Source organism: Mesoplodon bidens (genome assembly GCF_964165515.1).
Source record: "Mesoplodon bidens genome assembly, chromosome: 2".
Lineage (NCBI taxonomy): Eukaryota > Metazoa > Chordata > Mammalia > Artiodactyla > Ziphiidae > Mesoplodon > Mesoplodon bidens.
In genome coordinates, this window is record NC_138177.1 from 21742918 (window position 1) to 21765973 (window position 23056).

The 23056-nt window shown below is 44.6% G+C and overlaps 1 protein-coding gene across 2 annotated transcripts in view; it reads right to left on the reverse strand.

Annotated features, from left to right (window-relative positions):
* Positions 1-19749: 19749 nt before the first annotated feature.
* NVL (nuclear VCP like) overlaps positions 19750-23056 on the reverse strand; it is an 82007-nt gene continuing 78700 nt past the window's right edge. The window contains exon 22 of one of the 2 annotated variants that reach the window (XM_081224259.1): positions 19750-20659. In XM_081224259.1, coding sequence (XP_081080385.1) covers positions 20615-20659 — 45 coding nt within the window. In that variant the 3' untranslated portion in view covers positions 19750-20614. The remainder of the gene's footprint in view (positions 20660-23056) is intronic. The other variant, XM_081224258.1, reaches the window with a different exon arrangement.

Here is a 23056-nt window from a genome sequence, read left to right on the forward strand (position 1 = left end):
TTTGCCAACAAGAAAAGAAGGTGACAGCAGGATGCTGTGAGCTCCTCAAAATGCCGACTCCTCCTCCTAACAGGACAACTGGCAGCTACTTAATAAGCCTCAGCTGTAAAACCTAGTTGCCAGGGTCCCAGGGATGGATCGTGGAGATGAAATACTTAAGGCACTGCCACTGGGAGGGTTTTGGTTGTGATGACATCTACTGCCCCTGGGAACATCAAGGTGCGGGATAAGTCATTTGGAACAGTGCCAGAAACCAAAGGCGACGTCACAATTGTTCCAACCATAGCACTTAATGTTCGCTACCTCAAAATGTGGTCTGTCACTTGGGTTTTGTAAAGAATTTTTTCCTTTTTTTTTTTTTGGCTGTACGCGGGCCTCTCACTCTTGTGGCCTCTCCCGTTGTGGAGCACAGGCTCCGGATGCGCAGGGTCAGCGGCCATGGCTCACGGGCCCAGCTGCTCCGCGACATGTGGGATCTTCCCGGACCGGGGCACGAACCCATGTCCCCTGCATTGGCAGGCAGACTCCCAACCACTTCGCCACCAGGGAAGCCCAAGAATTTTTTCTTTTTAATTGTAGTAAAATCCACATAACAAAATTTACCTTAACCATTCTTAAGTAGTATTAAGTACATTCACATTGTTGTACACCCAACCTCCAGAGCCGTTTCATCTTACGGAGCTGAAAGTCTGTACCCATTGAACCCCCAGGCCCTGGCACCTGTCATTCTACTTTCTGTCTCTATGAGTCTGACTTGAGTGGTTTCCTCTTTTCAGCAAAACTCGTCACTGGGTATGTCAATCCACACCACCAGCATTCCACGGCAGGCCTGTCTCACACTAGACTAACAAAGGCAGGTAATCATTAGTCAGAGAGGGAGCCGCACCCACCCCAGCTTCAGGTGAGGGCAGCTTTCAACACCCTGACTCACTCCCCCTTTGCAGCTAGGGCTTATTTAAGTAGCTGCCAATTGTCCTCCTGGAAGGGGTGCCCCAGCTTCGGAGCCCCTGTTGGGCAACCGCAATTGTGTTTCCATCATTAGCCAACACAGGGGAGCTGAAGCTGGGTCCTGGTTATTCAGGGATCGCCGCACTTAGTGCAGCTGGTGTTGAGACGATTTGGTTCCTAACAACCTGATCTGAATAGATACTTGTCGCGGGACTCGCATGGGCACGTGAAATGGGGTTTTCAAAACAGCTTCCTGTGAGTGTGTGTGTGGGGACGTGTCAGGCCGCAGGGGTGAAAAGGGAAGGAGGAGGAGGCCTCTCCCCACAGGGGCCTTAATCCCACCTCCCACGTGACTCACATACCTGCGGACACACAGCACAGACACACACAGACACACACACACACACGCAGGATTTCCAGGCTTCCGCTGCCTCTCCCGTGCCTGTGCTGCACCCACAGCAGGCTTCCTCCTGTTCCCCGTGCAACCCCGGGCCCACTGTCCTGGGGCCTCTGCGGTCATCGTGTCCCCGCCTCCCCGCACCCTGCCGCCCCCCAACACTAGGCCGCGTCCCTGCGTGGCCAACGCCTTCTCAACACCCAGGTCTCACCTCAGATGCCATCTCTTTAAAGAGACCTTTCCTTACCAACTGCCTGCTTTTGAGTTTCCCCCAAAACGGACCCAGAAACAAGAATTTGGTGCAAGTCCCTTATTTAGAAGGTGGTCCCAGGAGCAAGACAAAGAGATGGGGAGATAAGTCAGATAAAGGTCACCTTGGTGCTGCAGCTCCTGAGGCTGGACGGACCACACCGCAGAACGTCCCACCAGTGGTTACGGGGTGTCTGCCTTAGAGTAGTTCAAGAAGCTCTCGATGTCTTCGCTGTGTTTTTCTGCATCTGCACTTACGATAAAAGATCTTTTAAAAGGTCCCTCTGAGGGAGGAAGAGGCTGAGGTGTACATTCACCAACCCCTGTTCCTCTCTGGCTGGTGGATTCTCCTGAGGCCACTTCTAGTCTGCTGGGGCTCTGGGCAGAGGAAGCCCTTGAGAGACCCAGGAGGGCTTCTGCAAAAGGGGGACTGGGACCTCCGGAGTGGGTGGAGAGGACAGGAGGGGCACTGATGGGTCTGCTGGGCCCCTCACCACACAGTTCACCACCCACATCCCAGGGGTAGAGCTGCTGCCGTGCTGAAGAAGCTTATACCTCAGAGCCCCCCGCTGGCACAGGGCCCCTGCAAGCCCTGGAGGAGCCCTAGCCTTGTGTTGGGGGTTGAATCGTGTCCCCCCAAAAAGACACATTGAAGTCCTAGCGCCCATACCTCAGAATTGGACCTTATTGGACATAGGGTCATCGTGGATGTGATTAGCCAAGATGAGGTCATGCTGGCAGGGGGTGGGAATAAATTGGGGCTTTGGGACTGACATATATACACCGCTATATATAAAATAGATGGCCAACAAGGACCAACTGTATAGCACAGGGAACGCTGCTCAGTATTCTGTAATATCCTAAATGGGAGAAGAATTTGAAAAAGAAGAGATACATGGATATGTAAAACGGAATCGCTTTGCTGTACACCTGAAACTAACACAACATTGTGAATCAACTATACTTCAACATAAAATAAAAATTAAAAAAGTAAAAAAGACAAGGCCATGCTGGAGGAGTGGGCCCCTGATCCAACAAGACTTTTGTTATAAAGCAGAAACTAACACACCATTGTTAAGCAATTATACTCCAATAAAGATGTAAAAAAAAAAAAAAGATCCCAAGCAATGAGACAAAATGTCACTATTTTTTCAATTTCAATGTCAAGTCCACAGGTGTTTGTTATTTTACCTTATGAGGTTTTTTTTTTTCTGTGTTTGGAATATAACATATTATTTTAAAATAGGGGGGAAGACTAGATGGTGAGAAATGAATAAAAGAGCAAAAACCCAAGCGTGTGTGATGAAACAGAGGCAGGTATGAGGCACCAAAAGCACATGTCAAGAGGACCTTGTCTTTGAAGTAGGGAATCTGAGGATTTCATCTAGGTGCTCATTTGGAAACCCAGGGTCCCCTTGCCTGAAATCTGAACTCTTTGCCCCACCCCTTCTTTACATTCTCACCTCTTCCCTCGCTCATTTCCCTAATAAGGCTTCCGATGCCATCTTTCTTTTCCCACACTTTGGCTGTATTGTTCCTCTTGAAGTCTCTTGTATTATTCTTCCCAAACCACACCCACAGCCCCAGAAGGCTTTTTCCAAGAAGCCAGCTGCTCCAGGAAGGTTCCAGCCATACTACTCTGGAAGAGATGGTTTAAAACCAAGCTTATGGCTTGTCATTGCCACAGAATCGACCACTTTGTGAAAATCATGGAGTTACCACCCTCTGCCCTTCCAGCCTGAGAACTCTAAAGACCTTCCAACAGGGGCTGGAGGAAGGGGTGAGGCTACAGATGTAACTGGGAAGAGCTGCCCAGAGTACCTCAGTGACGTAGTTGCAGGGAGTGGTGGGAAGTGAGCCCTGAAGTCCTTTTGACCCTTGACTGGTCTCTCCCACTAGAAAGTTAGATCTCTAGTTTGGGCTGGGACCATGATAATACTCTTTGATCCTAGCGTGGCTCTGAGTACATAGTTAATTATCAGCAGACTCTTCTATAGATGAAAGTAATTTTTTGAACTGCTGCATCAAGAGTTTTGTGGTGGTGGTAATGAACTTGGGTTCTGGACCAAGCTGACTTGGCTTAGAATCTCGGTTCCATCACTCATTAGCTGTGGGACCTTGGCCAAGTTTCTTGGCTTCTCTGAGCCTCATTCTATGTATCTATGAAGCAAGGATAGTAACATATCCATCCCATAGAGTGCTTGTGAGAGTTAAGAGTGACAGTGTGCTTGAATCAAGGAGTCAGCAAGGTTGGTTCCTTCTGAGGACTCTGAGGGAGAATGTGTCCATTGTCTTTCTCTGAGCTCTGGTGATGGCTGGCAATTCTTGGCATTCCTTGGCTTGTCACTCCCATCTTTGCCTCCATCTTCACATGGTCTTCTCCCTGTGTTTATGTCTTCACATGGCTGTCTTCTTATAAGGACATCAATCATATTGGATTAAGGCCCACCCTACTCTTGTTTGACCTCATCTTAACTAATTGCATCTGTAATGACCCTATTACCAAATAAGGTCACATTTTGAGGTACTCGGGGGTAGAATTTCAAAATATATTTTTGGAGGGATACAATTCAACCCATAACAAATGTTTGTTCGGGTCCTTTACCTATTTTATTATTTATTTATTTATTTTTTGGTACGCAGGCCTCTCACTGTTGTGGCCTCTGCCATTGTGGAGCACAGGCTCCGGATGTGCAGGCTCAGCGGCCATGGCTCACGGGCCCAGCCGCTCTGCGGCATGTGGGATCTTCCCGGGCCAGGGCACGAACCCGTGTCCCCTGCATCGGCAGGTAGGCTCTCAACCACTGCGCCACCTGAGAAGCCCTACATATTTTTTAATTGTTATTTATCTTTTTATTAATAAGTTGCAATAGTTCTTTGTATATTCTAGATATAAGTCCCTTGCCAGATATATGATTTGTTCCTTCTACATTTGTTAGTTGGCATCTATTGTAAAGAAGAATCTTTCTCTTCATTTGTTTAGTTACTCATTTATTCATACCAGTTAATGTATTTTATTCAATGGATAGTAATCTGATATTCTCATTATTTATTTTGACCCTCAGTTGTCCTAGCTTTGGCCAGTGGGAGCTGGTTCAAGTTGACTTTGGTCTTCATCATTTTTTTGAACATTTCATTACTCTGTGGCACAATAAGGTATTCCAGGCTGGGACTTCCTCTGTCCCAGCCCTGAATCATTCCACAGAGCTTTTGTTCCTTTTTGGTGTAGGAGTATTTACAAACCGGGATCTGGCTGCTCAGTGGGTTCATTGTTATTAGGGTGTCACTATCTCAGGGGAAAGAGTTAGTAAATATATGAATGTGTAAGGGTACACATACATCTATAAGAATTTCCATATCAGTATGTGTACATATAATATACATACCTATATGTTTATATTATATATACATGAATAAAATACATAAATATGCATATTAAAATTAGTTTAAAATGATAGTTCTAATTCTAATCCAATACCCAAGGGTTCTTTCTAAGTCCATTCTCTGACAGTAAGAAACCACCTTCCCACTATCCTCAATATATTTACTTATTTGCTCAATCATTTAACGTATTTGTTTAACGTAACCCGTCTCTAAAAAAAAACCAAAACACAACACACAGGGACAATGCCATGTGAAGGTGAGGATGGGGTGTGTGGGGGGTGGTGCATCTACCATCCAAGGAATGACTGGAGAGAGGCCTGGAACGCATGTGCCCTCAGAGCCCTCTGAAGGAATCAACACCTTGGATTTCTAGCCTCCGGAACTGTGAGAGAATTGTTGAGGCTCCCAGTTTGTGATACTTTGTTATGGCAGCCCTGGGAAACTCACAGCCCATGTATTCTTTTTCTAAAAGAGGGTCCCCAAACAAGCTTCAGGCTCCACAAAACTGGGATCTGCCCTTGCCCATTTCCCTTATTTTCTTCCTAGCACATCTCTCTACCAGAAATCATCCTATCCAGTTATTTGTTCAGTTCAGTCATGAACCATCACATGGGCTTTGTGAGAGCGGGAGCCGTATTTGACTGTTTGCCACCATGTCCCCAGCTCTCCGACAGAGCCTGGAAGTGCTCACTAAACTTTTGCTGAGTAATAAGTATTTCACTGGCTTCCAAGGGGGTTTGGAGACATGGAGCACGGCATTGTTACCGAACCAAACTTGGGTCTGCTCACTCAATAAAGCCAATATGCTGACACTGGGTTGTGGTGAAGGGAAGTGTGCATTTACTGCTGGGCTCCAAGCAAGGAGTCCAGGTGGCTAGTGCTTCAAAGGCCCACACTACCTGAAGGCTATCAAGAAAGGTTTTTACACAGGATAAGGGAGGGTTGGGGTGGGGTGCATGATCAGCTCGTGGACATTCTTCTGATGGGTTGGTGGTGAGGTCATCAGGAGTCAACATCATCCACCTTCTGGTTCTGGGGTCTCCATGCTTGTGGGCAACATAGTTAACTTCTTCCACCTGGTGGGGATTTCAGTATCTGCAAAACAGCTCAAAGGACATGGCACAGAATATTATCTATAGCCCTTGAGGAGAAACTAAAATTCCCTGACCTTGTTTAGTGGCTAAACTATTTATTATTTTGCCTTGCTTGACTGTTTTCCTTTGCTTCTGCATTTTCTCACTTCTCTGATTAAATTTGTTCTTTAGAACTCAGGGAAGGCCTAGGAGGATAAAGTTTTTCTATAAACAAGAGCCAGGCAGAGGACATGGGTGGGAGGGGTCTGTCCCAGAAAGGCCAGCATAAGGCAGACAATCCTAGAATGGAGTCCCGAGAAGCTGGTTGGCAGCCCTCACTTTACAGACCTTTCAAAAGTCATTCTTTCTTGATGAGGGTTGGTTCACAAAATCATTCAGGGTTGGCGGACCTGGCATGGTGCTATGGACTGAATGCTTGTGTCCCCTTGAGATCGATATGTTGAAGCCCTAAGCCCCTATGTGATGGCACTAGGTGGTGGGGCCTTGACAGGTATTAAGTTTATTTTATTTGATATTTACTTATTTATGGCTGTGTTGGGTCTTCGTTGCTGCACGCAGGCTTTCTCTAATTGCAGTGAGCGGGGGCTACTCTTCCTTGCGGTGCATGCGCTTCTTCTCATTGCGGTGGCTTCTCTTGTTGTGCAGCACGGGCTCTAGGTATGTAGGCCTCAGTAGTTGTGGCATGCAGGCTTCAGTAGTTGTGGTGCACGGGCTTAGTTGCTCCACGGCACGTGGGACCTTCTCAGGCCACGGCTCGAACCTGTGTCCCCTGCATTGGCAGGCGGATTCCTAACCACTGTGTCACCAGGGAAGTCCGAGAGGTATAAAGTTTAGATGAGGTTGTGAAGTGGGTGTGGGGAGCCTTCATGATGGGATTAGTGCCCTTATGAGGGGAGACACCAGAGCTTCCTCTCTCCACTCACACAAAAGAGGTCATGTGAGCACATGGTGAGGTGGTGACTGCTACAAGCCGAGAGAGGAGGTGTCAGAATGAAACCTACCTTGCCGGCACCTTGGTCTTGGACTTCCCAGCCTCCAGCACTGTGAGAAATAAGTGTCCATTGTTTAAGCCCCCCAGTTGGTGCTATTTTGTTAAGGCAGCCACAGATGACTGAGAAAGAAGATATCAAGTAGTTCATGTAAGAAACATTTTGGATTTTTAAAAACTGACTGTGAGGAAGGTGATTTAAAAAAAAAAAAGACAAAAAAAAAAAAAAGAAACTTAGTGCAACTTGGGTTACCTATCCAGCATGCTGTGTTAACGATCAGACCTCACCTGGAAAGAAAAGCTTTCCAACAATCAGAATGGCCTCAGAAAGGCCTGGGCCGGCCTGAAAAGCAGTGAGGTGCCCTTCTCTGCAGGGGCTTCTTAAGAGATGGTGCCTCCCAGTAAGAGACAGAACAAAAGGATTCTGGTCCCAGGGCCCTGGAGTCAGATGTTGCCAGGGGGCCCTTTTGATCTCCGAGAGGCAGCGGTGAGTGGTGGCGTGAAGTGAGATCTTAGTTCCCTGCCCAGGAACTGAACCTGGGTAGCCTGGATGAAAATCAGGAATCCTAGCCACCATAACCCCTGGCTCCTGCCCCCAGTGAAAAATGCATTTCTCACGAGGCAAAAACTGTAAAAACAGATACAAAGTTTTATTATTAGAGACACAGCACAACAAGAAGTGGGAGAGCACACAGAGAAACCGTTTGTTTACTTAAGACAGAAGCAAGGCAGAGATGCACACCCGGAGAGCAAGGGTGTGGGCGTCCCCCTAATGAGGGGGAGCTCAGTAAAGAGGCGCTGAAGTCATCTATATAAGGTAGTTCTTCCGGCTCTTTGTTTACCTTTGGCCAATTGTCTGGTTTCTTTTTCCACACCTGATCTGCCTCAGGACCCTCTCCAACATGCATGCGCAACTTTTTTCCAAGATGGATTACAGCCCAGAGGCCTATGGGACGGCCTTAGCATCACATATTATGGAGTGGCGCCCTCTCCTTTTTGCCCCCAAGGAGCCTTTCTGCGCATGTGCAATGTTTCCCTTGCCCCATGGATGAGAAATGTATGACCTCTTGATCTTTTAACAGGGTTTAGTCCCACTCTATCCCTGTCATAAACATGTCCAATGTCTGGTTATTTACCCTATTTCTGTTGCTGGTTTTTATATTGAGGTGCAGATCTGGAAATATAGACAGGAGTCTGGTCATAAATATGCAGTCCCGGAGCCCGTTTGTCTCTTGCTTCAGGAAGTGTAAACAGGGGGCTGGTAATGAATGTCCGGCCTGGAGCCCATCTTCTTCTCACCCCAGGAAGTGTGAACAGGAGGCCAGTTGTAATTGTCTAGCCTGGAGCCCATCTATCTCCTGCCTCACATTCACCTTGGGGAGTCATTCGTTGTAGGAATGAAGGTGGGTCACTGGGACAGGACCTCAAAAAGGCCTGCTTCATGGGGAAGTAATGTTAACATCTGACCAGGGACAAAAATCACCCCAATCCATCTGATGAGAGAAAATCTCAGAGGCAGATATTTGACAGCTGTTAATAGTGGTAGTCTCTGAAAAGCAAGATTATGGATGACTCATATACCTTTTTCATGCCTTTCTGCAAATTTCTACAAATTCCTTTAGCAACAGAAAAATAAATGAACGAAGTTCTCCACACGTGTGTTAAATGGCTCTCCCATAGCGAAGCTGGTCATTCTATCCCGGCTCCGCACTTAATCCTTTTTTGTGCCAACCCATAGCCAGCACTTAAGAGTACTTAAGTCCTCTCTCCTTTCCCGAGTCACTGTTTTTTGCCTTGTGACTACGTTTGGGGCGTTATTTAAACCCTAGACGTTTAAACTTTCCATAATTGTGCTTTGTTTCCTTAAAGAAAGGGGTTTTCAGTGGATAAGACTTGCCCAACTCTGCCTCTCTCTAGCCATGGGCAAGTTTCTTTACTGGCAAACTGAGGATAAAGTGACACATCCCTCCCAGGGCTACAGTGAGAAGTGAATGAGTTAAAATGTGGGAAGGCTGGCAGCTCACAGCCACTGTCCCTCAGCCTCGAGGTAATGACCTGTGAGGCCACCAGGAGTGCAGGTATGACGGCTCTGCATGGCCCCTCCTCTGCAGAGGTTAGGGGTCATCAAGGTCACAGATGGAGCTTGGGACAGGAGCAATGCTGCGACGCCCTGCCCTGGAGAGTGAGGAGGACAGAGGCAAGACCAGACCCCCAACCTGGCCTGTTACAGGGCGTGAAAGTACCTGAGGGTCTGCCGGTCAACCTGGAAGAGGTTGACCAGGTGTCATGGATCTGAGGAAGGGGCTGGTAGAACATGAAGGGATGGTGGCACAGCTAGGTGTAGATGCCTTTGACTGACGGACATTTAGGTTCTGTGGTCTCGTGGGGCACAGCACCCTCTCCCCCAAAGGCTACCTGCCTTTCGCTCCCTGTCTCCCCCACCACGTAAACTAACCACCGACCCACAGACCCACGCACAGCTCTCGCCAGCCCTTTCCCTCCTTTTTCTTCACAGCACTTACCACTTGTTCTATTTGGTGTGTGTGCGCGTAACATAGACATACCTGGACTTACTGACTCTGCCCTTTTCTTCTCCCCATGCCCTCCCCCACCATGGGAGGGGGAGACGCCCTTGGAGGAGGGGCTTGAGTTTTGCTCTGAGCTGTACTGTCCGCAATTAGCACTGAACCTGCTCAGTTGCCAGTCAAGAAATATCTGTTGAATGAATTAATGAAATCTCTCCTCCCACTTACATTACTGCTTTTCAGTTTCTAATTTCAAGTTACGAGTGGACTATGGACTGCAAACTATTATATCTATTGTGCCCTGATTACAATTTAAAAAAAATCAATCTTTAGACTCACCTGAAATGAACTTGACTTGATTTTCATCTGGCATCTGAACCTGTTACAGGTCCCAAGTGAGAACAAATTTAGCATCCTTCAAGATTTGAGACGTCACGTAAATCCCAAAGTCTTCCCTTTCTTCCAGCTTTGTCACACACTAAGCAGCGGGAAGGAGGGTTCCTGGCATTTGTCCCTCATCCCCTTTGCTGCTAATCATGCTGTGCTCCCTACCCGGCTCAGCCTCTTGACCTCAAATGCCTCTACTGCTCTCCTGCAGGGATAAAAGGAGCCTGTGAAGTTCCACTGGGGCAAATTTTAATTGTTGTGTGTCAGCTCATCCCACAGCCAGCTGCTTGGACTTGGCTGCAGGGGAAGGAAAGGAAGGAGGGGGGAAAGTGTGGCACCAAAGCTGTCACTGGGCTAATGACTCTCCAAAGACTTCACATTGAGAAAGAGGGTGGCAGGCACATCTGGACTGCACGTGATCTCCAGGGTGGCCTCGTTTGCTCAGTCAAGATCAGGAAGCCAGCGTTGGGAGATTTCGCTTTTGCTTCCTCTCTTTTCCAACGTGACTGAGGCTTTAGCTGGTCATGTAATTTACCTCAGTACAGCACGGAACATAGTCAATAATATTATAATAATTTGTATGGTGACAGATGCTTACTAGACATTGTGGTGGTCAATTCATGATGCATATAAATGTCAAAGCACTATGTTGTATACCTAAAAACTGATATAATATTGTACGTCAACTATACTTCAGTAAAAGAAAAAAATCACCCAAGCCCCATCCACGAACTCTGATACAACAGGTCTGCAGAGAGGGCCAGGTAGCATTTAAAAAAAAAATTTTATTGAAGTAAAGTTGAATTACAATGTTGTGTCAATTTCTCTGTACAGCAAAGTGATTTAGTTATATATATATATATATTCTTTTTCATATTCTTTTCCATTATGGTTTGTCACAGGATATTGAATATAGTTCCCTGTGCTGCACAGTAGGACCTTGTTGTTTATCCATCTATATATGATAGTTTGCATCTGTTAATCCCAATCTTTCAATCCTTCCCTTCCCCACTCTCCCCACCCTTGGCAACCACAAGTCTGTTCTCTACATCTGTGAGTCTGTTTCATTTTTGTAGATATGCTCATTTGTGTTGTATTTTAGATTCCACATATAAGTGATATCATATGGTATTTTGTCTTTCTCTTCTGACCTTCTTTGCTTAGTATGACAATCTCTAGGTCCATCCATGTTGCTGCAAATGGCATTATTTCATTCTTTTTTATGGCTGAGTAATATTCCATTGTATATATGTACCACATCTTCTTTATCCATTCATCTGTCAATGGACATTTAGGTTGTTTCCATCTTTTGGCTATTGTAAATACTGCTGCTACGAACATAGGGGTGCGTGTATCATTTTGAATTATAGTTTTGTCTGGATATATGCCCAGGACTGGGATTGCTGGATCATATGGCAACTCCCATTTTTAGTTTTTTGAGGAACTGCCATACTGTATTCCATAGTGGCTGTACCAATTTACATTCCCACCAACAGTTTAAGAGGGGTCCCTTTTCTCCACACCCCTCTCCAGCATTTATTATTTGTAGACTTTTTAATGATGGCCATTCTGTGCAGTGTGAGGTGGTACCTCAGTATTGTTTTCATTTGCATTTCTGTAATAATTTAGCGATGAGCATCTTTTCATGTGCCTATTGGCCATCTGTATGTCTTCTTTGGAGAAATGTCTATTTAGGTCTTCTGCACATTTTTTGATCAGGTCATTTGAGTTTTTTTTGTTACTGAATTGTATGAGCTGTTCATATATTTTGGAAATTAAGCCCTTGTCAGTTGCAACATTTGCAAATATTTTCTCTCAGTCCATAGGTTGTCTTTCACTTTGTTTATGGTTTCCTTTGCTGTGCAAAAGCTTGTAAGTTTGATTAGGTCCCATTTGTTTATTTTTGCTTTCATTTCTATTGACTTGGGAGACTGCCAGGTAGCCTGTTTTTAAGAGCCTCAGTTGATTCTTGTGTCATCCAGAGTTGAGAAATCCTGACAGAGAATTCAAAGGCCTTTTGTAGCATTATGATTCAACAGTCTTGAGAAGGAGACTATAAGTAAACTGTAGGTAATATTTTGCAAGATAAAACACATGCTAATGCTTCTGGATAACCTGAGATCCCCTGCGATGCGGAGAAATACCCATTGTTCTCCAGGATTCAGAGGCATTTGAAAAGCACAGTGCAAACACTGGCTTCTGATTATGACTAAGGAGGGATGTGAGCATACTCTAAAGTTCCTAGAGTTAAACATTTGCCCATTTTCTTAAATCTTTTACTTCCGAGGCTGGGCAATACGATAGCTATTTCTTTGCCTCCACCCTATCCATTTAAAAATCACGGTTTAAAATATACATGGACAGGACGTTCCCTGGTGGTTCAGTGGTTAAGACTCTGCGCTTCCACTGCAGGGGGCGCGGGTTCATTCCCTGGTCAGGGAAGTTCCGCATGCCATGTGGTGCGATAATAAACAAACAAACAAACAAATAAACAAAATCTTGTCTGTCAGAACATCAGAGTTTACTGAGTGGCAACTGTGTAGAGAGAGGTTTCTGATACTAGTTGCTTGAGTTCAAAGAAAAAAATGTTATTCACTATTTAATAAAGATTATTATTATTACAACTCACACTAGTTCATGATTTAGAAGGCATTTTGGTAGTTCCCCAGGGGACATGACACAGAAGTCCATCTCCTGCCCCCGAAGCCAGTAGGATGTAGGAGAAGGACAAAGTCTTTAGAGTTAAGATAGTCTCGGGTTTGAATTTCCAGATGCCACTTATTAGCTGTGTGACCAAGAGAAACTGTTCAACCTCTCTGAGCCTCAGTTTTCTCAAATATAAAGTGAAGATACTCTATGTCTCAGTTCTAATGTATTAGTAAAGATAACAGTTTATAAGTCCACCTTCCTCTTCTTTCCCCATCCCATGCCACCAGCAATAACAAAGCCTGTGACATCTTGTGTGTCAAGGCACAGATGCTCCAAACCCGTGCTGTGAAGGTGCGAGATTAAAGTGGCACAAATGATGTCATTTTTAATAAATGAATCTAAGCTGGACTACAAACTGAGTTTGGCAATAAAGGGTCAGAGGATCTGAACGCTGCTTCAACACCCAAGTCCTAAGTGGGCTGAGAGTAATAAAGGAGGCAGTTGGAAAAAGCAGATATGAAGTAGATGCTCAAAGAGTATTTGCTGGATTAACTAACTTGCTTTTGACTCCCTTTCAGATAGGGCTTTTTAATTTGAAAAACAAACTTCCTTATACATACGCTGCAAAACAGGGCTTCTACAGTGCCCTAAATTAATCTATTTCCGTCACCCGGTATCTCCACTCCTCAAGGCCTCGGTTATTGTGAAACTCATTTAGCTTTCTGCATTAGTTTCGAGAGAGTTCAAGCTAGCAAAACTTCGTGGAGTCTAAAAGGAAGACCCATTGTCCATTTACCAGGCTCACTCACAGTTAGCCAGAGTAGCAGAGGTTTTCCTATCTGTGCAAAGATGGTAATTAGCATTTCGGTTGTAATGAATATATATTATCTCCTCCTTAAAACTTTCTGCTTTAGAGACAGAATGCTTGTGTGGGTCAAGCTCTTAGAACCAGTTTCTTTTGAACTCCTTGAGCACACGCAGGGGCTCCTTAGCCACGGAGAAGTATTGCTAAAAGGACTTCTTATCAGCAATAACTAAATGCCTGAGGAAGCCCCACCTCCAAAGCTTTGCTGATTTCTCTTCAGAGCCATGAGCCGTGAAGTTCCAGTTTGGCAGACTCCTGGGGTGGAAACAACATAAAATCTCCAGCAAATCTCCCCTATGTTAGCTGTGCTTTGTGCCATAGAGCAAAGTGATTCAATTGTGCTATTAAAAAGTTACTTTGGGGCTTCCCTGGTGGCGCAGTGGTTGAGAGTCCGCCTGCCAATGCAGGGGACACAGGTTCGTGCCCTGGTCCAGGAGGATCCCACATGCCGCGGAGTGGCTGGGCCCGTGAGCCATGGCCGCTGAGCCTGCACGTCCGGAGCCTGTGCTCTGCAATGGGAGAGGCCACAACAGTGAGAGGCCCGTGTACCGCAAAAAAAAAAAAAGAAAAAGAAAAAAGTTACTTTGTTCTTATTATGTGTCAAGTGCTATAATGCAAAAATGAATTAAGGACTCTGCCACTGAGAATCTAGTATTTAAGCAGAGGGTGTTAAACGGCCACAGTCCAGGTCAGCACAGTCTGAGCAGAAAGTGGAGTGAGGGATTGGGCAGGGCTCCTCATGATGGCTATTTCAAGCCCAGAAGTGGGTCTTGTGTTTGGGTGGAGGGAGGAGGTGGGTAATGGGAACACCGTGAGCCAGGGCTGAGATGTGCAAGAACATGGTGTTCCACTGGAATGGCAATATATCCAGTCAGGGGAGAGGGGGCAGGACAGGTGCCAAAGGTGGACCAATGTCAGATTACAAAGGCCCATGCATAATTAGACCAATGTGTTTAGGCCACAGGAGGATGCTAAGCTGAGAAGTGACATGATTAATTAGTATCTTTTGAAGGCAACCCTGGTTTCAGTGTACAAGAGATTGGAATAGGAGATTAAATAGGAGGCCAAAGTAAACGTATGAAAGGCGATGACAGCTTGAGCTAGGTCAGTGTCTGTGAGAATAAATACATCTAAATAATAAATGCCTGATCACTGATCAGAAGAACTGAAGATGCCTTCCACCTTCCTAGCTTGGGTGATGAGGACTGCGGGAGACAGAGCAGGCGTTCAGATAGAGGGGAGGGAAGCTAAGGAGCTGTCGAGTTTCTCCCTCTTGAGACTTACTGTGGTCTTGGAAAACAGAACGTCCTTGGCTGTGATGTAACGTGGGCTGCTTACCTCCACACTTAAGAAAGAGTTCTTTGGAACACACTTTGGTGAGTTCCTCCCTCTCTCCCCCTCTCAGGGGCAAGGCCTACCTGGCAGTGGAACCAGACTACATGGCCAATATGCCATCTAAGGGAACATTCTAGAAGGCAGCATTGGTCCAGACAACCTCGATGCCTGCAGGCATCTTTGAAGCTCATATTCTCCCAGGAAGAGAGAATGATATTAGTGTTGGGGTAATTTAAATAACAAAATTCCACTCCCACTCACCTCTTCAACTTTATTTTCTCACCACTGACCAGATGGGAGGACAGTATGAGCAAAACGCCTGGTGTTTTAGGGGAAAAAGAGAAAAGAGTGGGTGGCTTATCCTCAAGTATACTGGGCTCTACGCACCTCTTTACTTTTAAGTGACCCACGTTTTCAATATTGATACTCCTATTGTTTTAAATTTTTGAAATGTTTATTATAAATAAAATCAGATGAAGAATCATGAATTACAGAAAAAAATTTCATAAGTTTTTTAAAAAACTTTTTAAAATTTTTATTTTTATTTTATTTATTTATTTATTTTGTGGTACATGGGCCTCTCACTGCTGTGGCCTCTCCCGTTGCGGAGCACAGGCTCCAGACACGCAGGCTCAGTGGCCATGGCTCACGGGCCCAGCTGCTCCGCGGCATGTGGGATCTTCCCAGACCGGGGCACGAACCCGTGTCCCCTGCATCGGCAGGCAGACTCTCAACCACTGCGCCACCAGGGAAGCCCAAAACCTTTTTTTAAAATAAATTTATTAATCTTATTTATTTATTTATTTTTTATTTTTTTTTTTTTGCAGTACGCGGGCCTCTCACTGCTGTGGCCTCTCCCGTTGTGGAGCACAGGCTCCGGATGCGCAGGCTCAGCGGCCATGGCTCACGGGCCCAGCCGCTCCGCGGCATATGGGATCCTCCCAGACCGGGGCACGAACCCGTATCCCCTGCATCGGCAGGCGGACTCTCAACCACTGCGCCACCAGGGAGGCCCCTTATTTATTTTTACTTATTTATTTTTGGCTGCGTTGGGTCTTTGTTGCTGAGCCTGGGCTTTCTCTAGTTGCGGTGAGCAGGGGCTACTCTTGGTTGCGGTGCGCAGGCTTCTTGTTGCGGTGGCTTCTCTTGTTGCGCAGCACGGGCTCTAGGCATGTGGGCTTCAGTAGTTATGGCGCATGGGCTCAGTAGTTGTGAGTCACAGGCTTAGTTGCTCCGCGGCATGTGGTATCTTCCCGGACCAGGACTTGAACCCGTGTCCCCTGCGTTGGCAGGACGGTTCTTAACCACTGTGCCACCAAGGAAGCCCTAAAAAATCTTTTTAACTGAAGTGAACATACTTATAGAAAAGAGCTATGATAAGCACACGGTGCAATGAATCATCAGTAAGAAAACACATGCATGAAGCCATCACCAGATCAAGGAGGGTGTGGCCAGCATCCCACAGGCCGCCCCACTTGGTGCTCCTTCCACGTACTGCCCTCCAGTAGTAACCATAAACCTGACTTCTAATGGTATCGATCAGTTGCCTTTTTGAATTTTATACATTAATAAGTAGAATTGCACAAGATGATTTCAAGACTGGCTTCTTCCTCTCAGTATCTGTGAGAATCACCCATGCTGTTGCATATAGTTCATCATTGCTGTGTAGTATTCTAGTGCATAAAAACACCATGTTTATCCATTCTACTGTTGATGGATATTTAGGTTGTTTCCATTTTTGGTCAATTATGAATTTTGCTATTTTGGTGTATGCACTTCTGTTGGATACATATGTCAGAGTGGAACTGCTGGGTTATAGGCTATTCACATGTCCCTTTATCTTTTCTCATATGACAAAGTGAGATTTCTATTACCCAAAGAATCAACATTTTTAGTTCTCACGTGGAGGGAGGAGCTGGGCACAGCCAGCAGTCTAATTTTGACAGTCCTGTTGTCTAAGAAAGGTAATTCATTTAACATTTATTAAATGCTTCCTGTAATCCAGGCACTGGGCTGGATGCTACGGAGACAAGACTGACAGGATCCCTTCCTCATGAAACTTAGCAGGACACCCCAAGTCAGACAACTATAATGCCTGCACATTTAACTGAATATTTTTGTTTGTCCTTATTTTGTAAAAATAAGTTGAAAATTAAAAATGCTGATGCCAGTGATAAGCATAGGTCTCATGGACCTAAAGCAACGGAGTTAAGGGTAGCCTCTGAATGATGTGGGATTCCATTTTATCCCAAATCTATCTGGCCTCTCAGCTTTGGAACAGGAGCAGTGCAAAAATGTATCCAAATCCATTCAGTTCCTGAGTTCAGGTAGTGAGAACTTCAACAGTGAGAGATATTTAACAATGACTAAAGATTGTGTCTAACATGTAACTAGGTGCTTTCTAACTATTTTAGCTTTTGGAAATAAGATGCTCCTGTAAACACAACTTTGATGTGTTTTCAGCAATATCCTGTGGATGAATGTGAGAGCACACCTGTCCTTAGTTTCTCAGACAGCAGCCCCTCTCCCATCTGCAGGTCTCTGTTGTCAGTTAGATCATGTATTCCCTTCCTGCATGTCCCTCTCAGCCTTCAGGACTCAGCTGAAGCATCATTTTCTCCGGAGAACTTTCCCTGGACCCACTGCCCTTCCTCTGTGCTCCTCCTAATGAATGGCATCTATTCTTATCCCTTCACAGTCATTCTCAGGCTGTTTTCCAACGGCCTCTTTACTTGTTTCACTGTATTAATTAGGACATTAATTTGGCTGCTTTAACAGAGATCAAAATATAATTGCTTAAGCACGATAAAGGTCACATATAAAAGTCTAGGCCACTGTGTCTGAGCAGTGAGAAAACTGCTCCGCAAGTGTCCAGGGACCTTGGTTTTTTATATCTTATTGCTCTGTCACCCCCTAGAATGTCTCCATTTACATGGTCAAAGCTGGTTCATCATCACTTCATCACATTCTAGCCCTGGAAAAGGAAAAGTGGAATTAAGAGAGCAAGCAGAGTTTTCCTCTTTTTTAAACCAGTTGTGGTTTCTGAGGACATTCCCAGAGTCTGCCTATGGGTTAAGATGCATGAGTTCAAGGCAGGCTGCCCCCAGTTAATAATGGGTTTGCAGTCCAAGCCGCTTCTTTTTTTTTGCGGGGTGGGGGGCGGCTGGGGGGCGGGGGTCGTGGCGCTCGCTGGGCAGCACACAGTATCTTAGTTCTGCGACCAGGGATTGAACCCACGCCCCCTGCAATGGAAGTGCGCAGTCCTAACCACCGGACTCTCAAGTCACCAAGCTGCTGCTTCTTTGTAAGGATGTGACCAGAAGCTGCACTCATCACCTGAGTTCATATTACACTAGCCAGAACTTAATCACTCTCCTACTAAAAGGAAGAAGGGATGAATGGATATTATGGGACAATCAGCTATTTCTGCTAACAAATTAGGCAGAAACTAGGCAACAAACTAGGCCAAATTAGGCAATAAGTTCTGAGTTTGTTCACCATCATGTTATCAGTGCTCAGCACAAAGCATTTAATGAAATTGCCTAATCTTTCACGATGCTAGAACAGAGGATACAACTCCAGATGTTTCTCAACACAGGACTGCACGTTGTTCACAAAAGAAAGAAAAGCTGGACAGCTGTAGACCAGAATTCAGACTCTTCTTATGCATGTATATACACAGGTGACTTTGAACAAGCTCTGAACCTTATTCTTTTTAATGGGATGCCATCCGATCCCCATTGTATGGGGAGTAAGAGTTGGGAGGATTAAAGAGAACATATGACAGTGTCCAGCACATAGATGGTACTTAGAACATGTTATCTTTCCTTCCTTATGGAGAAGGGCTGGCAATATCAACTGTGACATTAGTTGGTTAGCTTTCTGCCCAATAAGTGCCGCTGTCCAACCTACATAGCAGCTGATTTTCAAAGCTGATGGACACGCAGCCTATCTGATCTCTGATGCAGTCGCATTTTATGTTTAGGCTAAGCTAAACTAGCAGAAAGTTCAGTAGGTAGACCCAATTGTCTAGAAATTGTCAAGAAAATTCAATCATCAAGAAAATCTTTGCTTTCCCTCATAACCTACATATATGATATACCAGACTGTGTCTCTCTTTTTTGACCATGTGGCTTGTGGGATCTCAGTTCCCTAACCAGGGATTGAACCCGAGCCATGGCAGTGAAAGCCTGGAATCCTAACCACGAGGCCACCAGGGAACTCCCCATGTTTCTCTTTTGATTTGGCTGACATCAAGCACAATCAAATCTACTACTCAAATTTAATAACTGTTTAAGACCTTCTGGCCCACACTTCTAATTTAACTTTCATTCCTAATCATCTATGCCGAGGACATGATCCTGATTTGCTTTTTCTTTCGGACTTCCTTCCTCTGGGGTCCTACAGCACCCTCCTTTCTATGTCCCTTCCTTGGGCATTGTGATATTCTGTTTAGATGTCTGTATCCATCTGTGAACTCTGTGAAAAAAAGGACTGTGTCTTACTTACCTGACTTGCTTTGATCTATTAATATTTTCTCCATCTTATCAATTACATTCTTAAAAGTAGCATAAATATTTTTATAGACTGAGGTGGAGTAGAAATTTTGGAAGGAAAAAAGTAGGTAACCAAAGCCATCTATACAACCTAAGAATACACTGTGAGCAGCACTGTAAACGAGGAATGAGATGAAACATGACACAAATTAAACCTTTCCAAAAGTATCAGCTAGAGACTTGTGAAAGGCGCACAGAGGACAGTGTGAAGGGGCTCCCAACTGGCTGAATCTGGGACAATCTCAACATCATATAATGAGAGCAATGGATAACACACTGCAGAAATAGTAATACCTGAGCTTGATGAGGAATGGGATATTTACATAGTTTCCAAGTACCTCCACACAACACATGTATGAATTACAAAGGAAAAGAGTAACTTCACAGTGTAAGAAGCTTGGCAGAACCACCTTAATTAAGTGACCGAAGTGAACATCACCAGTATTGGGGCAAATCAAAACTGCACATCACCTGACACGATGCAGTGAGAAGAGCATCACCTCATAATACTCCTCCAAAGATGCACAACCTGTGTCTAATCAGGAGGAAACATCAGACAAATCCAGATTGAGGGCATTTTACAAAGTAACTGGCCTATAACCTTCAAGAGTGTCAAAAGTCAAGACAGGAGCTGTTCCAGACTTTAAGGAAACTAAAGAGAAACAGCAACCGGTTGCAATAGCTAATTCTAAACTAGATCCCTTTGTTATAAAGGACATTATTGGGACAACTGGAGAAACCTGAATGGAGCCTGAGGATTACATGGTAGCAAAGTATCAGAGCTGATGTCCTGATGTTGATGGCTGGTTATGTAGGGAAATATCCTGCTGTGTAGGAAGTGTACATTAAAGTATTTGGGGGTGATGGGGCATCAGGTTGGCAAATACTCTCAGATGGTTCAGGGGGCGGGGGAGTTCTTTCTATTGTGACTGCAACTTGCCTGTAGTACAGTCAAGGTTGTTTCAAAATAAACATTCTATTTAAAAAAGGTATCTGTTATTTTATTTTGAGAGTTAAAAATCTTTTTCTTTTTCTTAAACAGGAGGTATAGGGTGTTTCCGTACAAGGTTGGCCAGATGGGAAGAATCTTTAGCTCTGACTTGGCCTCATTAATTTGAGCATAAAATGCTTACGTGAGACCACATCTGTGTCAAGTTGAAAGTGGACAGCTCAGAGCACGTGGGTATCTCTGGCAGCTCGATGCACTGGACTCCTTGAAGGCCTGCTGCTGGAGAAGTCACCGGCTGAGGGAACACTGCAGAGCTTCATACATCGCTTGATCCTGAGAGGAGAGGACAGAATATAGAGCTGGTCACTGTTTGACAGGGGTTTACCTGTGTTCCCCAAAATTCAGATGTTGAAGTCCTCACCCCCAGTACCTCAGAGTGTGACTGGATTTGGAGACAGGGTCTTAAAAGTAGTGATTAAGTTAAAATGAAATCATTAGGATGGGCTCTACAACATCCAATACAACTTGGTGTCCTTATAAGAAGAGATGATTAAGGACTTCCCTGGTGGTGCAGTGGTTAAGAATCCTCCTGCCAATGCAGGGGACATGGGTTTGAGCCCTGGTCCAAGAAGATCCCACATGCCGCGAAGCAACTAAGCCCGTGCACCACAACTACTGAGCCTGTGCTCTAGAGCCCAAGAGCCACAACTATGAGCCTGCGTGCCACAACTACTGAAGGCTGCGCGCCTAGAGCCCATGCTCCACAACAAGGGAAGCCACAGCAATGAGAAGTCACGCACTATGGGAGGACGCATATCAGTACTCTCTTGTTGATCAGAATGAAAACTTCCAGTAAGATTAACTGTAAAACTGTTTCTGATTTTAATTAATAAGATTATCTTATTCAAAAATATTCAGTAAAATAAAAACATTTCCTCTAGTATACAAAAATGCCTGAGAGGTCAGAGCAGACTTTCGTTTCTCCAAATATGGTAGAAGACCCAGTCCAAGTTCAGCAGAATTGACTCTAGCAGAAAAAGAAGTAAGCCATAGGCCTAAAAGATAACACCACCAGCCCAAACCCCTTAACTGATTATTTTAGTTAAGTGATAAGATGGTCAACTAACTTAGAGCATTTACACCAAGACCGGAGGCGTTGGAACAAAGCAACCCATCGCATATATTGGGTTGGCCAAAAAAGTTCGTTCAGGTTTTTCTATAAAGACAACCCTCAGAATGGGAGAAAATATTTGCAAATGAAGCAACTGACAAAGGATTAATCTCCAAAATTTATAAGCTCATACAGGTCAATAACAAAAAAACAAACAACCCAATCCAAAAATGGGCAGAAGACCTAAACAGACATTTCTCCAAAGAAGATACACAGATTGCCAACAAACACATGAAAGAATGCTCAACATCATTAATCATTAGAGAAATGCAAATCAAAACTACAATGAGATATCATCTCACACCAGTCAGAATGGCCATCATCAAAAAATCTAGAAACAATAAATGCTGGAGAGGGTGTGGAGAAAAGGGAACACTCTTGCACTGCTGGTGGGAATGTGAATTGGTACAGCCACTATGGAGAACGGTATGGAGGTTCCTTAAAAAACTACAAATAGAACTACCATATGATCCAGTAATCCCACTACTGGGCACAGACCCTGAGAAAACCATAATTCAAAAAGAGACATGTACCAAAATGTTCATTGCAGCTCTATTTACAATAGCCCAGAGATGGAAACAACCTAAGTGTCCATCATCGGATGAATGGATAAAGAAGATGTGGCACATATATACAATGGAATATTACTTAGCCATAAAAAGAAACGAAATTGAGTTATCTGTAGTGAGGTGGATGGACCTAGAGTCTATCATAGAGGGAAGTAAGTCAGAAAGAGAAAAACAAATACCATATGCTAACACATATATATGGAATTTAAGAAAAAAAAATGTCATGAAGAACCTAGTGGTAAGACGGGAATAAAGACACAGACCTACTAGAGAATGGACTTGAGGATATGGGGAGGGGGAAGGGTAAGCTGTGACAAAGCGAGAGAGAGGCATGGACATATATACACTACCAAACGTAAGGTAGACAGATAGTGGGAAGCAGCCGCATAGCACAGGGAGATCAGCTCGGTGCTTTGTGACCGCCTGGAGGGGTGGGATAGGGAGGGTGGGAGGGAGGGAGACGCAAGAGGGGATATGGGAACAGATGTATATGTATAACTGATTCACTTGGTTATAAAGCAGAAGCTAACACACCATTGTGAAGCAATTATACTCCAATAAAGTTGTAAAAAAAAAAAAAAAGATGTTATGGAAAAACCCAAACGAACTTTTTTGGCCAACCCAGTAAGTGTTTGAACTTGGACTTAAGTGTTTTCAATGAGTAATCATAAACACTGAGCCTGGGGTAATAAATGGCAAACGATTTAAAGGAATTTTTAGTATAGTCAATAAACAGGATCTCGTGGCTAAGGCACATTCTAGGAGTTCAGAAACACAAGATATCCAAGTGAACAAAACTTATCACAACAGTTTTCAGTTTATGCATTTCTTAGAGTTGGATATTTTGTTGCTCTCTTTGTGGCATAGTAACCTGACTTCACTTAATAGCAAGCATTTAACTTATACAAACAGAATACCTCAACACAGTAAGAAATAAATATGGGAAAATCTGGTATTTTTTGTAAGCACAAGTCACAGTGATTTTTAACC